This window comes from Tachyglossus aculeatus, chromosome 21 (assembly GCF_015852505.1).
Source record: "Tachyglossus aculeatus isolate mTacAcu1 chromosome 21, mTacAcu1.pri, whole genome shotgun sequence".
Classification (NCBI taxonomy): Eukaryota; Metazoa; Chordata; class Mammalia; order Monotremata; family Tachyglossidae; genus Tachyglossus; species Tachyglossus aculeatus.
Window position 1 is genome coordinate 18,060,987 of NC_052086.1, and position 20,641 is coordinate 18,081,627.

The 20,641-nt window shown below is 44.1% G+C and overlaps 1 protein-coding gene across 9 annotated transcripts in view; it reads left to right on the plus strand.

Moving 5' to 3' along the window:
- Nucleotides 1-11,945: 11,945 nt before the first annotated feature.
- LOC119942004 (sodium/glucose cotransporter 1-like) overlaps nt 11,946-20,641 on the plus strand; it is a 34,676-nt gene continuing 25,980 nt past the window's right edge. For all 9 annotated transcript variants that reach the window (XM_038762645.1, XM_038762637.1, XM_038762641.1 and 6 more), the window contains exons 1-2: nt 11,946-12,050; nt 19,841-19,946. In XM_038762645.1, the coding sequence (XP_038618573.1) occupies nt 11,955-12,050; nt 19,841-19,946 (202 nt within the window). In that variant the 5' untranslated portion in view covers nt 11,946-11,954. The remainder of the gene's footprint in view (nt 12,051-19,840; nt 19,947-20,641) is intronic.

Here is a 20,641-nt window from a genome sequence, read left to right on the forward strand (position 1 = left end):
ATATGACAGATAATAATGATGGTATTTGTTAAGCACTTACTATGTGCAGAGCACTGTTCTAAGCATTGGGGGGATACAAGGCGATCAGGTTGTCCCACGTGGGGCTCACAGTCTTAATCCCCATTTTACAGATGAGGTAACTGCGGCCCAGAGAAGTGAACTGACTTGCCCAAACTCACACAGCTGACAATTGGCGGAGTTGGGATTTGAACCCACGACCTATGACTCCAAAGCCCGGGCTCTTTCCACTGAGCCACACTGCTTACCTAATGGCAGATGGCAGGTTGGGGGTTGGAGGTTAGGGGCTTGGAGCTGGGGGCTGGGGACTGGGGGTTTGGGGCCAGATGTTGGGATCAGGGGGCTGGGAGCTGGGGGCTGGGACTTGGGGTATGGGGCTGGGGAGTGGGAGCTGGGGCTGGAAGTTAGGGGCTGGGGGATGGGAGCAGGAGCTGGGAGTTGGAGGCAGGGCATTGGGGCCTGGGTGTCGGCAGGGCTGTGTTGATGGCGGGCCCCTCCTGGGCCGAAATGCGGGCCCCTCGACCACCTTCCCGCCTGCCTCCGCATCCCCCCAAAATGGGGGGCTGGGGGCCCATCTCCTCTCTGTCCCCTCAAGTCACCAATGCCCGCCTCCAGAACCCACCACAGGGCCTGGGTTCTAATCCCGGCTCCGCCACTTGTCCGCTGTGTGACCTCTGGCCAGTCTCTTCACTTCTCTGGGCCTCGGTTCTCTCATCTGCAAAATAGGGATGGGGACTGCATCCAACCCGGCTGGTCCGGATCCACCCCAGCGCTTAGTCCAGCACCTGGCACATAGTAACTGCTGAACACTGTGGATCAGCGACAAGAGCCCGGGCTTGGGATCAGCTTGGGATCAGCTTTCTGCATCAGCCTTCTCTCTGATCTCCCATCCTCGTGTCTCTCCCCACTTCAATCCATACTTCATGCTGCTACCCGGATTGTCTTTGTCCAGAAACGCTCTGGGCGTGGTACTCCCCTCCTCAAAAATCTCCGGTGGCTACCAATCAATCTGCGCATCAGGCAGAGACTCCTCACCCTGGGCTTCAAGGCTGTCCATCACCTCAACCCCTCCTACCTCACCTCCCTTCTCTCCTTCTACAGCCCAGCCCACACCCTCCGCTCCTCTGCCGCTAATCTCCTCACCATACCTCGTTCTCGCCTGTCCCGCCCTCGACCCCCGGTCCACGTCATCCCCCGGGCCTGGAATGGCCTCCCTCTGTCCATCCGCCAAGCTAGCTCTCTTCCTCCCTTCAAGGCCCTACTGAGAGCTCACCTCCTCCAGGAGGCCTTCCCAGACTGAGCCCCTTCCTTCCTCTCCCCCTCGTCCCCCTCTCCATCCCCCTATCTTACCTCCTTCCCTTCCCCACAGCACCTGCATATATGTATATATGTTTGTACTTATTTATTACTCTATTTATTTATTTATTTATTTATTTTACCTGTACATATCTATTCTATTTATTTTATTTTGTTAGTATGTTTGGTTTTGTTCTCTGTCTCCCCCTTTTTGACTGTGAGCCTACTGTTGGGTAGGGACTGTTTCTATATGTTGCCAACTTGTACTTCCCAAGCGCTTAGTACAGTGCTCTGCACACAGTAAGCACTCAATAAATACGATTGATTGATTGATTGATTGGGAGTGAGGGGCCGTAGGTTCTAATCCCACCAATGCCTCTTGTCTGCTGGGTGTCTTTTCACTTCTCTGGGCCTCAATTCCCTCATCTGGAAATTGGGGATTGAGACTGTGAGCCCCACGTGGGACAACCTGATGACCTTATGCCTACCCCGGTGCTTAGAACTGTGCTTGGCACATAGTAAGCGCTTAACAAAATGCCATCATTATTAGTATTATTCATTCATTCATTCAATCGTATTTATTGAGCACTTACTGTGTGCAGAGCACTGTACTAAGTGCTTGGGAAGTACAAGTTGGCAACATATAGAGATGGTCCTTACCCAACAGTGGGCTCACAATCTAGAACGGTGCTCTGCACACAGTAAGCGCTCAATAAATACAATTGATTGATTAGAAGGGGGAGACAGAGAACAAAAAACGTATTAACAGAATAAAATAAATAGAATAAATATGTACAAGTAAAATAAATAAATTAATAGAGTAATAAATACGTTCAAACATATATTAAGGTACTGAGGGGAAGGGAAGGAGGTAAGGCGGGGGGGTGGAGAGGGGAAGGAGGGAGAGAGGAAGGAGGGGGCTCAGTCTGGGAAGACCTCCTGGAGGAGGTGAGCTCTCAGTAGGGCCTTGAAGGGAGGAAGAGAGCTAGCGCTTAGAACAGTGCTGGGCACATAGTAAGCGCTTAACAAATACCATCAGTATATAAATACATAAAAGTATCTAAGTATACGTTATCTATAAGTAGTAATATAGAATGATAACGATCATAATAACCCCTCAGCCTTGCTGGTCCTGGAGAAGGGAGAGCCCTGGTGTGGGCTGATGATTAACCTTGGGGGTGGGAAATGGGTGTCGGGGCGGTCTATATATATACATATATATGTGTGTGTGTGTGTGTGTATGTGTGTGTGTGTGTATGTGTGTGAGTGTATGTGTGTGTATATCTATCTATCTCTATCTATCTATCTATCTATCTATCTATCTATCTATCTATCCATCCATCCATCCATCCATCCATCCATCCATCCATCCACCCACCCATCCATCCATCCATCCATCCATCTATCTATCTATGTATTTATAGAAGGAGGGAGTGGGACCAGGCCGGACCAGAAGCCTCCTCCTCCTCCTCCTCCTCCTCCTCCTCCTCCTCCTCCTCCTCCTCCACCATGGCCCTGCCGCCCCCCACCTCCCCTCTGCCCCCCACCCTGGAGCCCCCCCCGCCCTCCGACCGCATCCGAAACCCCGCAGACATCGCCGTCATCTTCATCTACTTCGTCGTCGTCATGGTCGTCGGGCTCTGGGTACGGAAGGACTCTGGGGGGATGGAAGGACTGGGGGGGACGCCCCCCAAAGCCGCCAGTTTGGCCCCTCCGGCCTTTCTTTTTGACACTTGGGCCTTGGGGTTTCGGGGGTGGGGGAGGAAGGAAGGAAGGCCTCTGGGTGAGGGCTAAGTACTCTTGAACTGAGGGAGCTCGTTGCGGCCACGGCTGTCACTCTTTATTGTACTGTCCTCTCCCGAGAGCTTAGTACAGTTCTCTGCACACAGTAAGGCGCTCAATAAATACGATTGAATCAGAGAAGCAGCGTGGCTCAGTGGAAAGAGCACGGGCTTTGGAGTCAGAGGTCACTAGTTCAAACCCCGGCTCCTCCAATTGTCAGCTGTGCGACTTCGGGCGAGTCACTTCACTTCTCTGGGCCTCAGTTCCCTCATCTGTAAAATGGAATTAAGACTGTGAGCCCCCCGTGGGACAACCTGATCACCTTGTAACCTCCCCAGTGCTTAGAACAGTGCTTTGTACATAGTAAGCTCTTAGTAAATGCCATCATTATTATTATCATTATGAATAGAAGCCTCGCAGTTAATACCCCAGGAGACTGTAAGCTCATTCATTCATTAGAGAAGCAGGTGGCTCAGTGGAAAAGAGCACAGGCTTTGGAGTCAGAGGTCATGGGTTCAAATCCTGGATCCACCAATTGTCAGCTGTGTGACTTTGGGCAAGTTACTTAACTTCTCTGGGACTCAGTTCCCTCATCTGTAAAATGGGGATTAAGACTGTGAGCCCCCCGTGGGACAACCTGATCACCTTGTAACCTCCCCAGCGCTAAGAACACTGCTTTGCACATAGTAAGTGCTTAATAAATGCCATTATTATTATTATTATTCAGCCATACTAATTGAGCGCTTTACTGTGTGCAAAGCAACCCTTGGGAGAGTACAGTATAACAACAAACAGACACATTCCTGCCCACAGCGTGCTCACAGTCTAGAGGGGAGACAGACATTAATACAAATAAATAAATAGATAAATAAATAAATTACAGATATATGCAGATGGCAATAATAGTAATAATAATCACGGTATTTGTTAAGCACTCATTATTTTCAAAGCACTGTTAAAAGTGTGGGTTAGATACAAGGTCATCAGGTTGTCCCACGTGGGGCTCACAGTCTCAATCCCCATTTTACAGATGAGGGAATTTAGGCACAGAGAAGTGAAGTGATTTGCCCAAGGTCACACAGAAGACAAGTGGTGGAGTCAGGATTAGAACCCATGTCCTCTGCCTCCAAAGCCTCTGCTCTTGCCACTAGGCCATACTGCTTCTCAGATCTGTACATATATGCTGGGGGGATGGGAGGGAGAATGAATGAAGGAGCAAATAAGAGCGGCACAGAAAGGAGTGGGAGAAGAGGAGAGGAGGGCTTAGTCAGGGAAGGCTTCTTGGAGGAGATGTGCCTTCAATAAGGTTTTGAAGTGGGAGAGAGCAATTGTCTGTCTGATATGAGGAAGGAGCTTGTTGTGGACAGGCCAAATGCCGACCAATTCTGCTATATTGTACTCTTCCAGGAGCTTCATAGAGTGTTATGCACACAGTAAGTGTTCAGTAAATATGATTAATTGATACTTGGCAAATGGTAAGAGAAAATTGTGACGGTCTATCTTTCTACAAGGTCATTTGCAGTGATCACCTTTGCACCATTTTGGAAGATTGGTATCTTTTTACTTGATCTACCATGATTCAGAGAAGCAGCATGGCTTAGTGTATAGCGTAAGGGCTTTGGAGTCAGAGGACCTGGGCTCTAATGCCGACTCTGTTATTTGTCTGTTGTATCATCTTGGACAAGTCACTTAACTTCTCTGTGCCTCAGTTTCCTTATCTGTAAAATGAAGATTAAATTCCACTTCCTCCTACCTAGAATGTGAGCCCCACGGGGACAGAAACTGTGTCCAAACTGACAACCATGTATCTAACCCAGTGCTTAGAACAGTGCTTGACTCATAGTAAGTGCTTAACAAACACCATTATTATTACTATTATTTTAAGGGTTTAATCGATTCTCTCACCTAATTGATATTTGGTTAATCGTGCCACTAACTTTTTTTTTCAGAATTCTACATTGTAATTAAGTTTGACAAGACTAGCCTTTTACAGACTATTTTATGGAAGTGCACATGTGAATGAATTGGAGCAGGTATATTTGTGAATCAGTATAACCAAACGGGGCATAGTAATATCTAGGGCATCAGAGGTGAGTTTCAGAAAAAAGGAATTATCTAGGTATGAATTTCATTATGCAATGAGGTGAATGGAATTATGCCTTTTTTGGCTCTGAATTTGAAGTGTTCCAAAGTGTTTGAAAGTTTTAATGCATCAGGGATCCACTGAACAAAATGTGGTCTAGTGGATAGAACACAGGCTTGGGAGTCAGAAGAACCTGGATTCTAACCCTGGTTCTGCCACTTTCCTGCTTTGTTACCTTGGACCAGTCACTTAACTTCTCTGTGCCTCAGTTACCTCATCTGTAAAATGGGGATAAAGACTGCAAGCCCTATAGAGGCCAGGGACTGTGTCCAACCCAATTTGCTTGTATCCATCCCAGTGCTTAGTACAGTGCCTGGCACATAATAAGTGCTTAACAGATAACCCAAGTATTCACTTTGCTCCTCAAACCTCTTTGAAGGCTCTTTGCAAATTCACCTTCCAATGGAGATGTACAATGCCTTATGGCTTCTGAATTTATCTCCCTGCTTTTTCTCTCTGTTCTCCCAGCTTTTGGAAAATGTCGCCTGAGTCCATATTTCACCTACTGTTTTCTGTGAGGATGAAATGCACATCTATTTGATCCTTCCTGGACTACCCTTAAACCCAATCAATCAATCAATCATATTTATTGAGTACTTACTATATGAAGAGCCCTGTACTAAGTGCTTTGAGGAGTACAATACAACAGCATCAGTAGACACATTCCCTGCCCACAATGAGCTCAGAGTCTAGAGGGGGAAACAGGCAATAATATAAATAAATAAATTATTTATTTTAGTGTCTACTTAGCACATCTATAACTCAAAGGATGGTATGTGGCAGAGACAGAGCTGCCCAATTTCCCTTCGCTATCGTCTCCCATGTTCCCTATCAAAATGTGAGATGATGCCTTCAGATCACTTATCTTTCAGTAGCGCAACCTCTTACTTTTCACAACTCTTAGCTCCACGCATCTACTTTGTTGTTAGAATATAATTTCTCTTCAAGTTTCCTCTTCCAATCTATCTTAATAGCCCTTCTTTTCCTCTCCAACCTCAGTCAATCCTAACTGTGGCCACCGAACTTGTCTTTCCCACGCCTTGCTTTGCCACTGAATCCTCCCCTCTTCCTGAAGGCTGTACAGTGACTCTCCTGCGATTTCCAGGGCAAATGATGTTTAGGATTTTGACAACATGCCTTTCAGTTGACAGGGAGTCATTTTATTTGAAATGTAAATGGCTGTTGGAGACCTGCTCCAAAAATTGGAACTCAGGACTTTATTTTATTTTGAAGCCCTCTATTGTTTCCCTAGATTTCATAATCCTTGTCTTTCCACACTCCCCGCCTTTCTACTTTTTGCAGACATATTTACCTACAGTCCCGTTTTTGTGCACATCTCCCTTAATTATTTTGTGTATGACAGATGTTAAGCACTTTCAATGTGCAAAGTACTATACTAAATGCTGGGAAAAGTTAAAAGATATTGATTCAGATGTGGACCCTTACCCACAGTGGGCTGACAATGTAGGAGGGGAAGGACATCCACAGAAAGAAACATTGGGGTAATTTAGTAAAAATGATTATTCAGTCAAAATCAGTAATACAATACTTCAGGGAGGGTGGAGTACTTGGGGTCTTCATTCCTCCAGTGGGATAGGTCTTCTTCCAAGGGAAACTGCACAGGGAGTAGGGGAAAGGGCCTGCCTTGGAGGGAAGCCATCCCTTCACCTTCATGAAACCCAGAGCCAGGAATTCTGGGTCAGGTGACTGCACTTCTGCTTCTGAGCTTTCTCTCTCACAGTTCCTAATGTCCAGAATGCTTTGCTTTTACCAGTTCTGAAAGCAATCTCCTTTCCTTCACACTGCACTCTAAATTCCTGCTACCACAGTCTTTTCTCACTCAAGCAATCAATGAATCATATTTATTGAGCGCTTTCTGTGTTCAGAGCACTGTACTAAGCACTTGGGATGATGATGATGATGATGATGATGATGGTATTTGTTAAGCATTTACTATGTGTCAATCACTGGGGTAGATACAAGATTGGTAGGGTACAATACAACAGCATTGGTAGACACATTCCCTGCCCACAGTGAGCTTAACGTCTAGGGGTGTTTACACTCTCCACCACTATTTCACTTGATTGCTTATACATAATGAACATTTTTCATTTTCTGCATTTGTAAATGTGTATTTGTCAGCAACACAGATGCACAGTCACAGGTTGTAGGTTCCAAAAGGGCAGAAATTATTCAAGCAACCTTTCTGATTATGTAAATGAACAGCTTTCTCTCCTTTATAAGCATTATGTCAATCACCACCACTCAATTGTTTCTCTCACTGACGTATTTTTCAGTGCTTTATGTATGTTGGCTGTAGTGTGAACTCTCAACTCCTTTCTCCTCAGGCTATGCTGAGAACCAGTCGAGGAACAGTTGGAGGCTTCTTCTTAGCTGGCCGGAGTATGACATGGTGTCCAGTAAGTATGTCTTAAGTGTATCTTTGTGGAATGGTACCTTCTTCCTTGGTGAATGAGTTGAAAAGTCAGCTGGTATACTGCTCTCCTAGCAATATTTTAATACTAGTCTGAAAGGCCCCTTCACTGTGCCTTCCCCAAGAATCAAAGACTGAAATATGGTGACTATCCTTCTGGCTGAGATTGATGTGTGGTTGAACTGCAGACTACAGGAGGTCATTGGAGATGAAGGTGAATTATTTGTTTCCCAGGAACTCCTGGGTTGCTCAGGAAATTTGTTGGGAGCATATCTCTCCCATGAAATCACCCAGGTATGAAAGCAAGCCTGAAGATTACCAAGAGATTGAAGTGACCTGGGACTTTTTTTAATATGATATTTGTTAAGAGCTTACTTACTACATGCCAGGTATTGTACAAGCTGTGGGGTAGATACAATTAAATCAGATTGGATGCAGTCCATGTGCTACATGGGATTCACATTCTTAGTCCTCATTTTACAGATGAGGTAACTGAGGAACACAGAAGTTAAGGGACTTGCCCAATATCACACTGCAGACAAGTGGTGGAGCCAGGATTAGAACTCAAATCCTCTGACTCACAGGCCCATGGTCTTTCCCCTAGGCCCGGCTACTTCCCATATTTTCAATTAATCAATGGTTTTTATTGCATTCTTCCTATGTGCAGAGCACTGTACTAAGCACTGGGGTGAGCCAAAGGAGTAGTTATAGATGACTCCTGCTTTGGAATTTGATTTTTCAGTTGTTTATTCTCTGGGTGGCCTTGGAGAAATAATTTAATGTCGTCATGTTTCATTATCTTTGCTTTTAGAGTAGGAACAGGATTGTCCTAAAAAATTAAAGATGGCAAAATGTTCTAGACTGAGGAGTACTTTTTACTCTTTAACAAGTGGTAGTGTACAACTATTTGAAAGGTTTCCAGAGGAGCAACCCCAAAAGTTATCAATGTGGGACTTCCTGTGTGTCCTTGGGCGAGTAAATGCCTCTTGGCAAATGAGACCACTGACGTTCCATTTTCTGCTTCGGAAACCTTTAGGTTGGAGCCCTTGTAATGGTCACAGGGTCAGCAGGGGTTTTAGTAGCACCCATGGAGAATGAGGCTTTCATTTCTGAGGGGTCACCCCGAACCCTAAGCTCGTTGCAGGCAGGGAATGTGTCTGTTTATTGTTATATTGCCCACTCCTAAGCTCTTAGTACAGTGCTCTGAACACAGTAAGCGCTCAATAAATATGACTGAGTGACTGACTGAGTTGTTGTGGTGGGAAGTGCGGCCCTTCAGGGCAAAGATGATGCTGCCCATGGCGAGACTGTGAGCGTAAGAGACAGGAGGCAATCTGCTTTTCCTCTCCTTTGCCTCAGAGGCTGTGAGCACTTCTAGGTGGGCGGCCTGCCGAGCATCAAAACGAGAATTGCCCAGAGGTTCAGCCCAAGAAGAACATGGGTGGGTGGACTAAAGCTATCAAGCAAGGAAAAAAGTTGAACCTTTCATTCTTCCATATCACTTATTACTGGAAGAGTGGTACCCATTGCAAATATTTCAGAAGGGTGTATCCAGAGTTTTTAATGTTTTATTCTTCTGATTCCAGGTTGGCGCCTCTCTGTTTGCCAGTAACATTGGCAGTGGTCACTTTGTGGGGCTGGCTGGGACAGGGGCAGCGTCTGGCATTGCCACTGCCGCCTTTGAATGGAACGTAAGATTTGTTCATTGAGTTTGTTTGGGTTTTTTTTAGCAGTACTATACTCAAAGGCACTGTTCCAAGTGATTTACTTCCTTTCCTCTTTCTCTGTTCTCCCAAACTTACTTTGACTCTGCTTTTTGTTCTTGACCCTGACCTTTCTCCTCCTATTTGTAGTTGTGTTTGGTTCCTGAAGGAGAGGAAAGAAGAGCAAAAGAGAGAATGAAAAATTAGAAGTAGGAGAGGGGCTGAAAGCTGGGCTAAGTTTTGGACTATAAGGGTAGTGAGGGGAACGATCCCAAGAAAATCACCCAACCATTTTTACTCTCAGGCATTGCCACCTTTCAGTTCAGCACAGCTGTCAAATTCTAAGAAAACAAAAAAGTAAAGGGCACAGTGGTCTACACCTGTCAAAAACATGCATCCTTCCAATATTCAGTAGATATTTCTTAACTGGTAGTATCAGTGGATGGTGAAAAAAGATAATGTCTTTTTGCTTCATTCAGTTTAATTTCTTGGTTTCAGGCCTTGGTGCTCCTGTTGGTTCTAGGATGGTTATTTGTTCCAATTTACATCAAAGCTGGGGTACGTATTGGCAATCAGTTCCTCCTTTTCTTTTCTTTTTTGTTAATGGTAATTGTTAAGCGCTTACTATTTGGCAGGTACTGATCTAAGTACTGTTCTAAGCACAAGGTAATTAGGTTGGACGCAGTCCAAGTCCCACATGGGGCTCACAGTTTTAACCTCCATTTTACAAATGAGGTAACTGTGGCACAAAGAAGTGAAGTGATTTGCCCAAGGTCAGTGAGCAGACAAGTGGCAGAGCCGGAACTAGAACCCAGGTCCTTCTCACTCCCAGGCCTATGCTTAGGAGGCCTTTCCTGACTGAGCCCCCTCCTTCCTCTCCCCCTCCTCCCCCTCCCCATCCCTCCCTCCTTACCTCCTTTCCCTCCCCACAGCACCTGTATATATGTTTGTACATATTTATTACTCTATTTATTTTACTTGTACATATTTATTCTATTTATTTTATTTTGTTAATATGTTTTATTTTGTTGTCTGTCTCCCCCTTCTAGACTGTGAGCCCGCTGTTGGGTAGGGACTGTCTCTATAGGTTGCCAACTTGTACTTCCCAAGTGCTTAGTACAGTGCTCTGCACACAGTAAGTGCTCAATAAATATGATTGAATGAATGAATGTCCACTAGACCAGATTGCTTTTCATTTCTACAATCAAGTTCCCATCACAACAGACACTAGACTATCCTGGTGGGTGTCTGGTTAGTGAATCCCAGGAAGTCAACAGTCCAAAGAGGTGCTGCATAGCCCCGAAATACATTTTGTCTACTGGCCACTCTCCGCTCATGCCTCTGGCTGATTCCGGGGTCTTCAAGGCCCTGCTCCCGCTGTTTTGTTCAGAGAGGGTCATGGAGGGCCTTAACCAATCTAGAATTATCCCCACACTCCAAGTGGATTAACACCCTTAAAGAGCCTGAGACTTCTTACACCATAAAACTCGTTGTGGTCAGGGAACATGTCTGCTAACTCTTGCATTGTACTCTCCCCAGCGCTTAGTACAGAGCCTTGGGTTCATAGTAAGCACTAAACAAATACCATTGATTGATCTGTGGGGATCCCTCCAGGCCAGAGTAAATCTAGTTAGAGACTGGGCCACATTGGGTGACTCTCTAGACTAGACTGGGTCCTTTGGCGCTGCTCTTTTAGACTGTGAGCCCACTGTTGGGTAGGGACTGTCTCTATATGTTGCCAATTTGTACTTCCCAAGCGCTTAGTACAGTGCTCTGCACACAGTAAGCGCTCAATAAATACGATTGATGATGATGATGATGATGCTCTGGTTTATCTTTCCACTCCTAGAATTTCCCAGGAAATTCTAATTCAGTCTGAGTTCAGTTGGTGTGAATCATTCATATTTATTGAGCACTATATGCAGAGCACTGCACTAAGCCTTGGGAGAAGACATTATAACAGAGTTGGTTGACCCCTTCTCTGTCCACAACAAGTTTATAATCTAGAGAAAACTAGATGTGAACTGAGTAATAATAATTGTGGTATTCGTTGAATGCTTACTATGTGCCACTAAGCGCTGGGGTGGAGACATGCAAATAGGGTTGGACACAGTCCCTGTCCCACACAGGATTCACAGTCTCAATCCCCATTTTACAGATGAGGTAACTGAGGCCCAGAGAAATGAAGTGTCTTGCCCAAGATCACACAGCAGACAAGCAGTGAAGGCGGGATTAGATCCCAAGAACCTTCTGACTCCCAGGCCTGTGGAACCAGACTGTTAGGAACAAGTTAAATAAACTGTCCAGTGATTTTCATTATGGCATTAGGTGGTTGTGATATATTACTGTAGACTACAAGTTCCTTGTACACAGAGATTGAGTCTACCAGCTTTCCCAAGTGCTTAGTACTCTGCCCACAGAAAGCATTCAGTAAATGCCATTGACCGACTGACAGTGGAAAGAACACTGCACTGGGAAGTAGGAGGATTTGAGTCCTTGCTCAGTAACTGTATGGTAGGCTTACCTCTTTTCAGCAATTCATCTATGGTGACTCCTCCTCCTTGTATAGGTGGTGACAATGCCAGAATACTTGAAGAAGCGGTTTGGTGGTCAAAGGATTCAAATCTACCTGTCAGTTCTTTCTCTGCTCATCTATGTTGCCCTGAGGATCTCGGTAAGTTCAGTGTTCCCCAGGCACCTGGTGCAATTACTTGTCTAAAGAAGCAACTGCAGGAACCCAAGGGCACAGAGGAACAAGTCAATAGCCCTTTGTGGTTATCTGAGGGATTGTAAAAGTTCTGGAGTTTACCCACCTAATTTCAATGGAAAGGTAGCAGCTAGAGGCTGTGTCTGAGTGGGTGAAAAACCTGGACTACGTTGCTATTTGGAACCATAGTTTGGTGTTCAATTGGTGAGTTCTGGTGAAATTCTTTCATTCATTCATTCAATTGTACTTACTGAGCACTTACTGTGTGCCGGGCACTGTACTAAGTGCTTGGGAAAGTGCAATACAACAATAAACAGTGACATTCCCTGCCCACAACGAGCTCACAGTCTAGAGGTGGGGGAGACAGAAATAAAATTACAGATATATACGTAAGTGCTGTGGGGCTGGTGGGGGGCGAGGGGAAGAGCAAAGAGAAATTCACTGCATAGTTCCTGTTTACTGAACTACAAAGTGAGTGTGGCTGGAACTCAGTATCAACCTTAAATTGTTTTCTGGAGGGTACTGCTTAAGTAGGAATTTTGAAGTCTGGAATTGGAACTTTGAAAGAATTCAGTTTTTCAGTAGAATGCCTGAAGTGGAATCTCGGAGAAGAAGGTCCTTTTGAATTGAGCCAGTTGAACCTGCGACCCTAATTGATAAGCTAATTAGGGTTCATTGTCAGTCCATCTCCAGACCAGAGTCCAGAGCAAAGGGGAATAATCAAATCTCCGATCCCATTTTCTGATCCCTGGGACTCTTTAGGTGTCTAGAATCCAGGTGTTCCCACAATCACCTACAACCCCGAGTTTGAGCTGAAAAGGGGCTCATCCCTAGAGCTTGAAATGCAGGGAAGAGGGGTTGCCTGGTATTTTTTATGGTATTTATTAAGTGCTTACTATGTGCCAGGCATTGTACTAAGCACTGAGGTAGACACAAGCTATTCAGGTTGGATAGCTTAGTTCATGTCTTAACGAACATGTTCATGTTCATCTCAGTTACAGATGAGGTAACTGAGGCACAGAGAAGTTGCCCAGAGTGACTAAACCAAGGTCAGGCATCAGCCAAGTGGAGGATCCGCTTCCATTTTTTGATCCTGATTTTGACTCTGTCCAAGGCTTGAAAAATGCAGCGGGTATCACATCCTATTCTACAGCCTCAGGCTCTGGAAGGGTGGCACATTAAATATGGAGGTTCCAGGATTGGTTACTGACATACTGTCTTAGAAGACTGCTGGGGAGGTAGCATGGTTCCCTTGGATAGCCAAAGAGGTACAAAAGTGGAGAGCTTTGAACACTAGGATAAAACTTTGTGGTTTGAAGAACCACATATGAACACCACATTTTTGGTTTTCTATTTATTTAGGTGGGTGATTTAGTTGTATTTCTGACTCAAGGGCGGAAAGTGAAATGTACCTCATATCCTCTTAATTTCTCCTTCTTTCCTCACTTTAGCTCCAATCTCAGAGAAGCGACAGGATTGGTAATAATCGATCACTCGTATTTATTGAGCACTTACTGTGTGCAGAGCACTATACTAAGCACTTGGGAGAAGGCAAAACAACAGAGTTGGTAGATACGTTCCCTGCCCACAAGGAGCTTTCAGTCTATGCAAAGTTAGGTGCAGGTCCTGGGAAGAACTGTGTATAAGAATGATCATTTTTTACAAGCATGATCATTGAGAAGCAGCGTGGCTCAATAGAAAGAGTTTGGGCTTTGGAGTCAGAGGTCACATGTTCAAATTCCAGCTCCACCAATTGTCAGCTGTGTGACTTTGGGCAAGTCACTTAACTTCTCTGTGCCTCAGTTATCTCATCTGTAAAATGGGGATTAAGACTGTGAGTCCCCCGTGGGACAACCTGATCACCTTGTAACCTCCCCAGCGCTTAGAACAGTGCTTTGCACATAGTAAGAGCTTAATAAATGCCATTATTATTATTATTATTGCAAGAGTCAGGAAAAAGGAGATAGTGGAGAGTTTGAGGAGAGTAGTCAGAATGGAGTTTTATCATTATTAACTTTTATTGAAGAAGTACCCCATCCTTCCCACCCCTCCAAAAGTCACTCTCCTCATTAATCTCCCCTTCCTGGCTGGCTGAACTATCCCAACAAAGACCTTTACATTCATTGATCCATCTGTTCATTATTTGTGTAATTCTTTATTTTTATTTTATCATCTTTTTTACCTATTGCTAATTTGGCTATTTGTGTCCACTTGTCTCCTCCACCCCTCAAATAGATTATAAACTCCTTGAGGAGAAGGGACTAACTTTTGTTTCTGTTGCATGTTCCAAAGCACCTAATCAATGCAGTGCTCGGCACACTAGGAACTCAATAAATACTTTTGCTGATGACAATGAAGAAGTTATTTAATGAATAAACAGTCATACAAGGATTACCTTCGTCCTCTGATCCATCAGCAAGTTCACAGTTCAGGTAGAGGTGGGTGTGAATATTGCTGCAGTGCAGTGCAGAAGTCGACTTTTTGTTTTCTGAAGATATGATTAGTGATATTAATACAGATTAAGACTTGACCTTGTGTTCATTTTACATTTGAATGATTGCTGATGTATAGGGAGGGTTACTAATTAAACCACTCACTCTGTGGTGTACTGAGCTGTGAACACTTTTTCTTTGTCCTTTAATTAAGAAAAAAATAGTATTTCTGTGTACATTAAGTGTCTTTATACTTAATACTTGCTTTGTGCCTTCATATTTGTTCACAGTCAGTCAGGTGGGGTTTAGGTTGAGAAAGGTGCTATTTTTGACTTTTTCTAGACCTATAGGCTTCGACATATGCCTGCCTTCAGATCAGGCTGCTTGCCTCCTGCAGGGAGAGGAGAATTACAGATGACACAAATTATTGAGATTATGGATTCTATGCCCTCATAGGCAGATGCCTGGACACTTTTAGGTAGTCTCAGAGATGAACATTCGATATAATTACCCCAAATTTCTTCTTCATCTCTTGGAGACATCATCCCGGCTCTGCCCCTTGTCTGGTGGGTGACCTTGGGCAAATCATGTAACTTCTCTGTGACTCAGTTACCATCTGTAAAATGGGAATTAACACTGTGAGTCCCATGAGGGACATGGACTATGTCCAACCAGATTATCTTGGGTCTACCCCAGTGTTTAGTACAGTGTCTGGTTCATAGTAAGCATTTAACAGCACCATAAAAAAGAGAGTAAATATGTGGCCTACTGGCCGTGAAATCCTCCCTCGGCCTTCCAGTTGCATTTTTCATTCCTGGTTACAAGGGAAAATAGCTCTCCATTCTCTGAAAGGTCAGTAACTGCGCCCAGTTAGATGTCAGGAGTAAATTTAATGAGCAGGCTCTCAATTTCATCATCCAAGTACAGAATATATTTTTTAAGTTATATTGCCCCTGGATTTAGCTCTGTGATATTCCACTTGAAAGATTTCCCTCTGAGATTAGGGGAATGTACCAATGCAGGGTAATGTCCTCCCTGAAGAAGGAGAGAGGAGCTCCAACTACATAGTTACTGGGAGAGGGTAGTAGCTAGTCGAACTTCAAAATGTACAAAGCCGTAGCCTTCTGAAAAGTCATCTGCAGCTTTGGCAGAATTGCCATAGCAACACAGTAGCCAGTTCTTCCCAAGAATTCCCCAGCTATCCCTAAAGGCTGTCTGGCCTGAAGAACACATGGATTTACTGCTGTTCTGTATTAGCACTCTGCTCACATATGGTCTGGAGTGAATTTTTCCCCAACCAGGGTTAAGGGTGTAAAAGAATGCTCAAGTGCTTAGTTACGTTGCCAACTTGTAATTCCCAAGCACTTAGTACAGTGCTCTGCACACAGTAAGCGCTCAATAAATATGATTGATTGATTGATTAATTAATAGTATTACTATTACTCCAAGATCATCTGTTCATTCAGAGAAATCACTAAGTTCTACTGTTTAGCTGCAACCCACTAGTAAGCTATGTGTTCACCTAAGGGAAGTTGAAATAAGCCATTTATTCCTAGATTTTTTCTTAGTCCAGCTCTTTTGGCCTAGTATTAAGGAGTATTTTCTTGTTATCTTTTCTATTCCCACCCTGCTACCTCCCCTTTCTGACTCTGGATTAATCACGATATGCCTAATATCACAAAATATCACTGCCATAAAATTTTACAGCTACGATATTCTCAAATCCAACTTTGACCTTAGCTGATATTTGTGAGCCCTAAAATAATAATGATAATGCAGTGTAAGTCACCACTCTGCCAGTGACATAAATACTTAACAAGCATTGTTTGTAGTGGGTGGCAAAAGTTGTTTTTATAAAATGCATAGTCCCTGTTTTATAGTTGTCAGAAGTAGTCAGTTGGAGAAGCAGCGTGACTCAGTGGAAAGAGCCCGGGCTTTGGAGTCAGAGGTCATGGGTTCAAATCCCAGCTCCGCCAATTGTCAGCTGTGTGACTTTGGGCAAGTCACTTAACTTCCCTGTGCCTCAGTTACCTCATCTGTAAATGGGGATTAAGACTGTGAGCCCCCCATGGGACAACCTGATCACCTTGTAACCTCCCCAGCGCTTAGAACAGTGCTTTGCACATAGTAAGTGCTTAATAAATTATATTATTATTATTATTATAGATTTGCCCAGGGAGGCCTGCTAGTCAGTCATAGAGCACGGAGCGGGATGTGAGACCCTTAATTTCTGGTCCAGAGCTCTATCCCAAGTACTTAGTACAGTGCTCTGCACACAGTAAACTGTAAATAGTAAACAGCACACAGTAAACAAAAGAAAACTCTACATCAAAGCGAGTTTACAATGTACAGCTAAGTATAATTTTTTGCTTTCTGTTTAGTGCAATTTCAAACTGCCATACACCTCTAAGATGCTCCTCTGCCCCCTTTTGTTAAAATCGTGTGTATTAAGCACTTACTATGCACCAGCCACTGTTCTAAGCACTGGGGTAGATACAAGGTGATCAGGTTGGGCACAGTCCCTGTCTCACACGGGGCTCACAGTCCTAATCCCCATTTTACAGATGAGGGAACTGAGGCAAAGAGAAGTTAAGTGATGTGCCCAAGGTCACACAGCAGACAAGTGGCAGAGCAGGGATTAGAACCCAGGCCCTTTTGACTCCCAGTCCTGTGCTCTAATTGCTATCTCACGTTCTTCTAATTACCCTCAAAAAATAATTTTATCTCCATAAAACACATTGCTTTTATTGGCTTTAAATGTGCCCCTGGACAGTTCCCTAAAAGTAATAATATGTACATATATATATATATATATATATATATATATATATATATATAGTTGTCCTTTCTATCTGAAGAAGACACCCCTGACAGCAAAGTTCACTTATGAGTGGGAGTGTAGTTGAAAAAGCCAACTTGGAATCCATAGTCCTGACTACTTTAGCAATCAAAAAGTTGTCCCTGAATGCTTTTAGTATCTGGTTCTATCTTATCTTTGGCCTCCTTGTTTCCAATTACTGCCACCAAAGTACTCTCAAGATTGGCACAGAACTGTGGCATGCTGTGACATTTGTGCAAGGCACAGTAGCGAAAGTAGTACAGAAATGAGCCTGAGGTGACTTTTTCTACCTACGTCTATATGCTTGCTCTGGAAATGCTGTCCTAGTGGCCTTCCTTGTCTAAGGCCCCCCTTTCCTCTTCTTGCAATCCCTTCTGCATCCCCCTTGCACTAGGATTTGCTCCCTTTGATTCACCCCTCTATGAGTCCCACAGCACTTAAATTTGTTTACATTAATAATATCTGTCTTCCCCTCTGGTCTGTATGCTTGTTATTGGCAAGGAATGTGCTACCAACTCTGTTATATTGTACTCTCCCAAGTGCTTAACTAAATATGATTGATTGACCCTTGGCCTGAGGTGGGACAGGATACCAATCAAATAATAATATTTATCGGGTGTGCAGAGAACAGTACTATATCCTTGGACGGTTCAGTAGAAAAAAACACGATCCCTGCCCACAAAGATCTTAGACTGTCTAGTTCCTCTACTGTGCACTCCTAGGCACTTAGTGCAGTCATTTGCACTGAGTAAGCATTCAATAATACTATTGATTTACAATCTAGAAGAAGAGGTAGATTTAAAATGATTCACAAATAGGGTGAAGACCATGCTCAAATATAGTGTGTACAATGATACCTGCAAACGTTTAACAAGAAGTATTGAGTGCTAAGGTGGTGTAAAAGGACTGAGATGGGATGTTGCCAACTTGTACTTCCCAAGCGCTTAGTACAGTGCTCTGCACACAGTAAGCACTCAATAAATACCATTGCATGAATGAGTGCAGAGGGTGTGGCCGGGGGGAAGGAAAATGAATCAGGGACAGCCTACTGGAGGATGGGGATTTCAGAAAGGTTTCCAAGATGGGAAGAACTGTGGTCTGGTGGATCTGAAGGGGGAAGGAGTCCCAGGTAGGGGAAGGGCATGAGCCAGAGATTGGAGGTGGGAGAGTCTGGAAAAAAGCACAGTGTGCAGATGAGCTTGGGAGGAATGGATTGAATGAGTTAGGGGGCATTAGGAGAAAAGTGAATTGGTCAGAGGGAGAGAACTGAGCTTTGGGGATCATGTAATATATCATAGCCTGAGTGACCTGGCTCTGGGCCCCTCCTTCCCCTCATCCCTTCCCTGGTCTCTGCAGATACTGGCAACATGAGGCCCCTGATTCCACAGGAGCAGGAGACATTTGCATCAGCCCAAAGCCGTGTGGCCTAGTAGAAAGAGCACGGTGTGGGAGTCAGAAGACCTGGTTTCTAATTCTGACTCTGCTACTTGCCTGCTATGGGATCTTGGGCAAGTCACTTAATTTCCCTGAACCTCAGTTTCCTCATCTGTAAAATGGGGAAGCAGTGTGGCTCAGTGGAAAGAGCATGGGCTTTGGAGTCAGAGGTCATGGGTTCAAATCCAGGCTCCACCAATTGTCAGCTGTGTGACTTTGGGCAAGTCACTTACCTTCTCTGTGCCTCAGTTACCTCATCTCTAAAATGGGGATTAAGACTCTGAGCCCCCCCATGGGACAACCTGATCACCTTGTAATCTCCCCAGCACTTAGAACAGTGCTTTGCACATAGTAGGCACTTAATAAATGCCATTATTATTATTATTATCAAATACCTTTTCTCCCTCCTAGTTTGACTGTGAACCCTAGGTGGGATAGAGACTGTTTTGGACTGATCATCTCATATCTATCCCAGTGCATGGTGCTTGGCACATAGCAACTGCTTAACAAATACCACAGTTATTATTATTATTATTGTAATTTTCATCATTATAAGATGAGTACAGGGACAAGATTCAGGGCCATACTAGCCCTCTGGAGACCTTTCCTGAGGCCAGAGGTAGGCGATGAGGGCTTTTTGTTCCCTTGCCTCTTTGGTTAGGGGGAAGTTTTTGAAAGGGATAGAGGCTGCCCTGGGCCCTGAAATCTGACTGCCACTTTATTTTGTCCTCAGAGAAACTCTGGAAATATCAGGGAAGAGGAGGGGTACCTGTTTAGAGAAGTAGGGTACCTTCATACTAGGAACAAAATTGGGCTATTCTGCCACTGAGCTGTTCATGTTTCTTTCTGAATCCCCTAGCATATGGTCCTATAAATCGTGGGACTTCTGGAGGTATCCCAGAGACCACCTCTCCTCCCTCAACAAATCATCGGCAGCACTTAATTTTGGATACAACTCAAAATAGAAGCCTAGGAATGTGTTATTTCCCACAGCAATTCCTATTGTTGTGAGTTTTCTTACCTAATTTCCTAACCCAATTTCTTTTTTAAAGTCAGACATATTCTCTGGAACAATATTCATCAACTTGGCCTTGGGATTGAATCTTTATCTGGCTATAATACTCCTATTGGCTATTACTGCAGTTTATACGATCACAGGTGAGTTTGCCCAATTATTCATAGTCTTTTCTTTCCATTTGTCCCTATGCAATCTTTTTTATTTATAATGAAGGTAGAATTTCAATAAAAACATAAAAAATGCCACTCCTGGTTCAGACCAGTGGTCCACCGTGCTTAAGATTCTGTCACTGATTTTGGGTTTACCATTTAACACTCATAACTTTTCTCTTTACTTTCCCAGCTTTCCCTCTAGTAGCCCATTATAGTCGCTCATCTATATGTAGGCAGCCATCCCAATGACCAGAATCAGTCAATCAGTGGTATTTGTTGAGAGCTTACTGTGTGCAGAGCACACTTGGGAAAGTACAATGCAACAGAATTGGTAGATAGCTTCCCCGCTCAACATCCCAGTGACCACCAGTCTTTTAACACCCACCTTCAAAATCTGCTTGCATATTCCAACTACTTGTAACAACTACCAGCAAGGAGCCCATTTTATGCCATGAAAGAGTTTGAATCTTATTCCTGTTTCAAGGGAAGAATGCTGCTCTTAGCAATTTGCAGGGGGAGCAAGCAGTGAGTTGGTGAGGGCTTCTTTATGTGCTGTAACAAGCAGGAGGACTGATGTGGGTGAAAATTAAATGGAATTTAGTTATCACCACTATAAACCCACTATTACTGGGTTTTGCTGTCCTTCAAGGAAGAGTTTTTTAAAATTGTTTGTTAAGCTCTTA